The sequence below is a fragment of the Trichechus manatus genome, unplaced genomic scaffold (genome assembly GCF_000243295.1).
Source record: "Trichechus manatus latirostris isolate Lorelei unplaced genomic scaffold, TriManLat1.0 scaffold00091, whole genome shotgun sequence".
Taxonomy (NCBI): Eukaryota; Metazoa; Chordata; class Mammalia; order Sirenia; family Trichechidae; genus Trichechus; species Trichechus manatus.
Window position 1 is genome coordinate 8,332,448 of NW_004444027.1, and position 8,757 is coordinate 8,341,204.

Sequence of the window (8,757 nt, forward strand, 5' to 3'; positions counted from 1 at the left end):
CTCCGCTAGCCGATGACACTGCAGGTGGCCATTGTTAGCCAACCACAGTGATGGGGCCTTAATGGCAAGTCTTCAGGTATCATCTAACTCTGGCCCTATAATTTCCTTTTGCTCTTTCTTTCTTTTCCTGGGCTGTGATAAGTACGAAGTGCACTGCATATAATTCTACACCATGGTAAAGTATTAAAAAAAGGCATCAAGCCTCTAGCTGTGAAACTGTTTGGCTGAGGCTGCCAGCAAACAAGTCTGGCTATTTGCTGAAATCCCAGCCTCCCCTGACTAAGTGGTGTGAGCCGCGCATCACCAGCTCCCACCTGAGCCTCAGTGTCCCTGGCTGTGTAATGGGGTAGATGAATGACGGAGCTCCAGCTGCTACCATGGGTGAAAAATAGCCTATAAAACTTTCCGTAAAACTCCGTACACCTGTAAAAGGCTATTAAAGTAATGAATATAGATTAGGATCATAATTGAAGGGTGAATGTATGACCAGTTTGGCCTTCCCAAGACCCACTCCTTGGCCCAAAGGGCCTGGGAAAACACGAGGCTATCCTTGACTTCAACATGTTACAACTACTGCACCACAGGGAGAAGCCAGACAGAGGTGACCTGCACAGGGACTGAGTAATCACCAGTTTTTTCCAGGTACTTTTTGGCTGGCATTATAATCCTAAACCTTGAAAGATGTTACATTCTTTAATTGCCAATTTATGTGCTCTCCTCCTTCTTCCACAGCATTCCATAGAGCTTTGAGAGTTTGCTATTTGTTATTATACCACATCCATAGAGACATGCAGGAGGAAGATGAGGTAGTCTGCTTCTGTAAAGATTTACAGCCTTGGAAACCCTGTGAGGCAGTTCTACTCTTCCTGCAGGGTCGCTATGAGTTGGAATGGACTCAATGACAATGGTTGGCTATAGATACACAGCAAAGAAGGCAGTTTAGGTATTTCTCAAGATTATTTCAAAAAAGAAAGAAAAAAAATGTGGTAGCTTTAAGGAAGCAAGTTATGGGACAAAACTTACTTTCAAACTTGAAATAGCCTGATAATCACCTCATTTTACTTTGCAAATGTAAACTCATCTTGAGGAGAAAATTGTTCTTTATGTAGGTTATGGGTCAGTCTTTTCTTTCTATATTAGTGATAACAACACTGTTTCCAATGCACAGAATTGGAATTTATCTCTTTACCATAACTCATAAAATAAAATACAGCACCCCTACAAGATATCAACTTTTTAAAATAAAAAAAGTTGATGCAGAAAAAAATTTGACCCATAATACAAGCAGCACTGGACATAATATCTGTTCCTCTTGAAAACTTCTTCTTTTTGCAGAACTATACTTTAAATGATAGAATGATCATGGTACAAAAAGGTTTATTTAAATTAAATATTTTAGACAAATCAATATCTACAACTGTTCCAAAGCATGTAAAGTTCTTACAGAAAAAAATGGAACAGTTTAGCTTAATGTCTGTGATAATGTTTTACAAGATTATTAATACACATTCTGGATTGTGCACCAATCACATCCTCAGTGATTTACTATTTATTATCAAATGTCATATACAATAATAGCATAAAGATTAATCATATCTTGTAAGCAATTTTACAATAAGACTTCTTGGAAGGAAAGAAAGGATTATTTAACAATACAAAACATATGGGGAAAATAATAGGAGAATATATAAAACACATAGTTCATACAAGCAATAATATGCTGAAATAAAAAGACAAACTGTTGTCTTTTACTCACTGTTAGGTATGTTCCTTCAAAGGAGGCTTGGGGGAGGGATGGAAATATTTTGGGGCCAGGGTCAGGGCTCAGAAACGCTTTCCAAATCATAGTGCACTTTTGCTCTTTAGAAATTGAGCATAATCAAAGCGGGGGCAGGAAAGGTGTTCTAACATGTTGGCTGAGGAATGGCCTTAAGAACCAGCTGGTTTGTGAGGAAAACAAATTCCCATCAAATTCATAGGATTATGTTAGGGATTATAAATCAGGTGCTCTATGAATTAGTATCTAATTCAAGAGTAAGGGAAGAGAAAGGAAGAAGAAAAAAATAAAACCCAGGAAAGGGAGATGAAGACAGCAGAGAAGGAAACCCCTTTTGCATCCACAGAGGGGATGTGGGCTGAAATTTTGCTCAAGAAATAACACATCAAGATTTGAAGAAAGTAATGTTGCTTTGTTCCAAGTTCCTTTTAGGTACCATGGCTCATCTGGTCATTAGGAATAGGGAGTTGATGTGAAGTTACCATCGTTAACATCTTATTTGTTATGCCCGGACACATATTTAAGGGTATGCACGAAGGCTTGTGTGTCTTACACACATTCACTGTATATACTTAGACGGTGTATATTCTCATGAAGTTTATGTGTAATAAAAGAGAAATTATCTAAAAAAAAAAAAAAATTCAATCACAGAGGTTAATTTCCCAGATCAAGATGAGTGTTTTTTTTCAAATTGAAAAATAGTCCTTTTGGAAGACTGTAATAAGTGTGGAAGGGAGTGAAAGAGCAGAAAACTCTGTGATCTTGGATTACGAACACCAAATTATCACCAAGTTGCACGTTAATGAGCTTATTAAGGAGTCAAATTTCCCATTTCCATTTTAGTTAGCCTTGAGAGAATCTTAAATCAGAAAAGTGTGAAGCAGAGAGGACCTTAGACACCAAGTCTGCTCCTCTTTTTACTGATGGGAAACAGGCTTGTGGGGGTGGGAAGAGGAGGCACGTCAGGGTGTCACCCCGCTCATCTGCAGCAGATATGGGACTAGCTCCCAGGTCCCAACTTCTCATCCAGTGCTCTTCTCACGTGAAGGATCTAATAGACCAAGTCTGCTGTGCTCAGAGTGGCTGTGTCGGAAGCAGGAGAGCTGCAAATGATGGGCTTTGCACACATTTGTCTCAACAAGGAGGACTGGGAAGAGATGAGTGAAAGTTCTACTGTTAAACAGCATCTTTCAGCAGCTACACTGCCTTATTCCCAGGGTGTAGCCAGTGAAAACTCAATTGAAGGAATATAGTCAAAATGCAGGCTGAAGGGAGTGGAACTGGCGGGCAAGGGGGCAGAGGGGGTACTTAGATCAGCAAGATCCCCTTCAGCTTTAGGATGAAGGCTGTGGGGCCAGCAGTTCAGGCCTCTCCATGCCCTGAGGGCGGTTCAAGGAAAGCTGGTAATACTGCGTCTTTTCTCAGCGCCATTAGGTGCTCAGGAAGGAGAGGGCAGCATGGGCAGGGCTGCACCTGCTGCCTTGGGGCTCTATGACACACTGTAGCTGTTGTAGTACGTTGCTGTGGCATCAGCCAGGACTGAGATGAGGCTGGTCTCTGTGGGGCCTGCTGGTGTCACCTGGGAGACCGGGGCATGCCCACTGAGGGCCACGGCCCCTGCAGAAGAGTCTGGGTGGCCAGGAGTGTTCAAATACTGGTCGAACTCATTGCGATCCATGTCCCCCAGGAGTTCCACCTGGCTCAGCTGATCCAGGGCATCAAAGCCTGGGTGCTCAGGAGGAGGGGAGAGCTGGCCCAGTTGGGCGTGGAGGTTGGAGTGGAGAGGGTGGTAGGTGGCAGGGGAGTAATAGGCAGGAGATGGGGGACAGCCAGGTACAGAGGACATCATAGAGACGCCTGGTGACTGGCTGAGGGCCAGGGAGCCTACGGGGTGACTGCATTGGAGGGGGCTGGGTGCATACTCCGGCGAGTATGGGGGTCCAGGCAGGTGTGGGATGCGGTGGGAGTGAGCATGCTCCTCCTGGCAGGGGTGGGAGAAGAAGGTCTGCTCCGGCTCCAGTACGTCCAGGGGAGACATTTCTGGGGGCGTGGGCAGCCCATAGGGGTAGGTGTCCACACTGCCTGTGGTGCCGCCACTGCCGCCAACTGACCCCTCACGGTAGCAGCCCCTGAGGCTGGGCACGGCGGTGCCCGGGGAGTACTCACCCCTCTCCTCCTTCTCACCCAGAGCCCCCCGGCTCCCGCTCCTCTTCTCCGGCAGGGCGTTCTGGTCGCGGGAGAGGGGACTCAGAAGGAAGCCCGGGTCCACTCGCTTGCAGAGACGTTTGACCTGCTTCTTCCTGCGGGGGCGGTACTTGTAGTTGGGATAGTCCTGCATGTGCTGCACTCGAAGCCGCTCGGCCTCGTCCACGTAGGGCCTCTTCTGGGACAGCGTCAGGGCCTTCCACGACTTTCCTGCTCACACAAGCCAGAGAACGCCACCTTCAGTATCTAGGCTGCTTTGGGCGGCTGGCGCACCTGTCTATGAGACTTGTGCCTCTGACCATCATACACACGGGGCTGCCCCTCCACCCCTCACTCCCACGGCCCTCTCATAGCCACAGACAAGAGGACAGCCTCACAGGTTCCGCACACGCAGTGAGGGTAAACCACACTTTCCTGCTGGCACCAGGCAAACTGTACATAAAGACACATCACCTCTTATATAAAAAGCCACCAGATAATGTGAACAATATAAAAAAGGTAATATTAGCAGCCAATGGCCCAGCTGACCCAATATATAACCACCAAAACACTGACTGGGGCTCTTCTCACCCTTTGACTGTCAGTTCTAATCATTTGTGAATTTTAATTAAAATGTGTGCCTTTGTTGATTATTGCTGCCTCTCAGGAGGTGATACTGTAATATTTACTTATGGCATCAACCTCACAGGACTTCCTGTGGGGGATCTCAGGCTCAGTCAATAGTTCCATAGATATAAGTAAATTATATAATCTTACTTACGTTAACAAATGATTACCTCTTACATCTGAAGGTCGAACCAAACCCTGATGTAGGAAGATTTGGGCAGGATGTGAGCATCTGCCTGCAACACACATACATGCACACGCACACCCACACATGCACACACACAAAGTCATGCATACACATCCATACACTCCGGTGCGCACACACACACAAACACATGCATACAACACACACACAGGCTATGGTTTATAGCCCATTTACCTATGACCCTTCAATTGTGTCAGGGGGCACCTGCTCAGCCACTGACTCTCCATACAGAAGCTAATTCTTTAACTTCCCCGGGGCCTCTGTTTTCCTCCCTATAAAATAAAGACCCTGTAATACCACTCATCTCAGAACTCTCCTCTTTAAAAGCATCCCATGCTTCTACCTCATTGGTGCTAAAAGGCTATGTTCACACGTATCTTATTTTCATTGTTATCACTAGTCTGTTGTTTTATAAATTATTTTCAGGTTTGTCTTTCCTTTCTGAATGTGCATTGTGCATCTCTCCAGCTGCAGTGTTTTCTGAAGGCAGCTTCCAGACCACTTGAATTATCTCAAGTGAGCTCAGGATTCTACAATTTTAACAATTTCCCCAATGATGCTAATGTATCCTGAAGTTTGAGAACCAGTAAACCAGAGGTTAATGCCCCAGCTAAGCCCTGTAAGAAAAGGGGCCACATATCCAGCAGCACTCCTCAAAAGCAGCAAGGACATGTTACAGAGCTGTATGCTCAGGGTCGGGCACTCACTGGCTCCATGGGCCAAGGCCTTCAAAGGGGTCAAAGGGTGGGATTATTAAAGTAATCTACCATTTGGGTGAAAGTTTATAACTATTCTGATGGAGTCACTAACTAATATAATTAGCTATCACTTAAAAGGATAATTTGAAAAGTGCTAGGAACTCTGGATTTGGGGCTGGGCGGGATCCTGAAGGTCAGTGATCCCCAGCCTGTGACGTTGCAAGAGGCCCAAGATCTAGGTGCACCCTACACCCTGTCTATGGACTGAATATATAATGTGAAACTAGTTTCTAAATGTATCTAGTATTAATAAAACACAGGTTCATTTTTACATGTTACTGAATGTATAATGGTCTTTATGCCTTTTTTCATTCATAATATACTAAAAATACGGGAGAAGATGTTTGAAATGTCTTTAAAGTTTGGAAAGCTCATAGTCAAGTTGGGACTCTCACATAGAGCCTTCCCTTTCATAGGTCAGAAAGTGAAGGGCTAGATAAGATTACAGGATTGGAAGCAGGTCATCCTGCTGCCTCCCTATTAACAAGTATACAGATTCCATCTTTTAAAAAGTAACACCATGTTTGCTTCCCTTGCCCAGTGCCAGGTGTTGTTAACTGAGAAGGAATCAGCTTCTCTTCCCCACAAAATGAACTGTAACTTCTGGAAGCCTGTGCAAAAGTAGCTAACAGGGATCCACTCACAAAGAGGTATTTGTCTCCTAAATTCCTTTTCCTGGGAGCAGGCAGCCTCATTGGTAGAGGCAGGCTCTCCAATCTGCCCTCCTCTCTGATCTCTGGCCAGGGCTCTGACTCTATTCTGGTTAGAATCCTGGGGCTTCCTTGAGCTGGGCCTGGGCAATAAGGCACAGTGTCTAGGACACACAAAACTTTTAGGGGTCCATAAAAATGCTTTTATTTCTTTTAAAATCATTAGAAAAATATAAGCTTTTAGGTCAAAAAATGTTTTAACATATAATATTCATATATTTATCTTTATATCAGCACAATATACAGTATAATTTTAAATATTTTTCATAGAGGAATGGGTCCACTTGGCAAACGTGCCTAGGACCCAGGAAAGTCATGACGCTGCCCTCGGTACAGCTAGCCAGCAGGCTGGGTCATGGGCAACAGGCCCTTGGAGATCAGTGGTCATCTAAACTGCAGAAGGGCTCTGGGGACCCGCTCTGCGGGCCTATGGCTTTAGGCAGCATATAGGTGGGTATCAAGTCCTCACCTACGGAGGGAAAGAGTCCTCAGCTCCTACGGGAAAAGGAAGGGCTCCATTCCAGAGCCGGGTGGGGTTAGGGAGGACAGGGCCAGTCTTAGATTATGAAGCACGTGCTTTCTCACAGGGCCTGGAACCCTCTGGGTGCACAAAATGATTTTGAAAGTTTCCTACAGTTAAAACTAATAAAAAGCTAATAAAGAGCACGTCGAAGAGCAAAGGGGTTGGGACGGTGGGGGGCGGGGGGAGTGCTCAGCTCTAAACATTGGATATAGAAGAGAATCCTATAGGAATGCCCGTTTCTTCCGGGGTGACCTAACGTCCTCCGCGCCCTAGCGTACAGCCTTGGGGTCTTTGGGCCTGGTCCCTCCCCAGCCCCACCGCCCCGGCCGCCCCAGCCCGGGTCAGCGCAGAACGCGGGAAGCGGCCTGCTTCCAGGACAGACCCTCACATAACAATCCAAATTAAATTACCTACACTCCTGTTACTGAGAAATCGAGTAACGAATATAGTCTATCTGCGTAGACTTACTTCTTTTGCTGTTGTTTTAATAATTACGTTAAAGCAGGAATGTGTTCCTGCAGTGTGTTTCTTCACGAACATTCGTTAATATTTTTTATCTGTGACAAACAACCTCTGTGATTGTGCCAATGGTAAAGTGCAGGAAACAATGGGTTTTTCCTCTTCAATATTCCTAGCAAAAGTCGGTTTTGTGATCCGCCTTTGCGATTCGGTTACCCGCCGCTTTCTGGCGCGCGGGTTTGCGCTGACTTGGGAATAAGTGAGCGCTCCGCTCTCTGCGCGACGTATCCAGTGGACCCGAGCTCCGCTTTGAAGAGCTGCCGCTGCTCTGCTCCAGTTCCCGCCAGGGGATCCTTCCTGCAACCCCTAAGCGCTGCGCGGTTTCATTTTGGGTCTTGAGGATTGTGTCTGGCTCTGAAACTCCGACACCCCGCACACACACCCATATTCAACGTATGCACAATCTCGCGGACACAGTGAACGCCCAGGAAAATAAGGCACGCGCACACGCACTCCCGGCATACTCAGAGCCTCCAAACTTTGTCGCTGTCCCTAGACTCGCGCGCTTGAATTTCTCCCTTCCCCACCTTCCCAAGCCTGAGCACCACACCCCGCCTCTGCCTGCACCGGGGCCCCGAGCCCGGCCGAGCCCTGACCGCCTACCCTCAGTTACTCACCTAGCATCTTGCTGAGCTCGGCGTTGTGCAGGTCTGGGTTCTGCACCGCCAGCCGTTTCCTCTCGTCCTTGGCCCACACCATGAAGGCGTTCATGGGCCGCCGGATACGGCTCTCGGAGCCCTTGTCCCCCGAGGGGCGCGGGGCGGCCGGCGGGGACAGTCCATCCGACAGCTCAGTTTCCAGGGCCGGGCACTCGAGCCCCTCAGGCCACGGGTATGCTCCCAGCAGCGAGGCCATGGCCGCACCAGGGTCGCCTCGCTTGGCTTCGCTGGGCGGGGGCTGACTAGACCCTCACACGGGTTGGGGGCGTCCGACTTGGCCGGCAGCTGCTGCCCCTTATTTATCAATTTCGGGCGGCCGCGTCCTCCAATGACTCTCGAAGGTGGCGCGGCTCCTCCTTCCATCTCAGTGCTCCCGCCCTCGGCCCACCCCTCCGCCTCCCCAGGTCCCAACAGGGGATCGGCGCTCCGGCCGCACTTGGAGCCGCCTCTAGCCCGCTCCCAGGCCGCAGGTGCAGCTCGCGCTTCCGGGACAAACGCGCGGCCTCGCCCGTTGCCAAGGGCCTCCAGCCCGCAGGTAGGGTGCGGCCTCTCGCAGCTCCCTTGCACGGACGCGGGGAGCCAGCCCCTGTCCAACCTGCTGCGGCCTCCGCCGGGCCAGAACTCCCACTTCTCTGCGCGTGGAATCCTACGGAGAACCGAACCCAAACAGGTTTCTCTGGGAATGCCCGGACGCGCAAGGGAAACATTTAACATGAATACCCCCCAAGCATCCAGTGAACTGTTCGTAAGAGAACACACGTACTGCTTTTCTAAAATGACTGACGCTTCGGCAAC

General features: G+C 48.1%; 1 protein-coding gene across 1 annotated transcript; it reads right to left on the bottom strand.

Moving 5' to 3' along the window:
• Positions 1-3,006: 3,006 nt before the first annotated feature.
• On the bottom strand, positions 3,007-8,295 carry SOX7 (SRY-box transcription factor 7). Its single transcript, XM_004382200.2, has 2 exons — positions 7,921-8,295; positions 3,007-4,192 (listed from the first exon to the last, which is right to left on the bottom strand). The coding sequence occupies exons 1-2, from the start codon at positions 8,156-8,158 to the stop codon at positions 3,267-3,269; spliced, it is 1,164 nt and encodes a 387-aa protein (XP_004382257.1). The 5' UTR covers positions 8,159-8,295; the 3' UTR covers positions 3,007-3,266.
• Between the last annotated feature and the right edge of the window lie 462 nt (positions 8,296-8,757).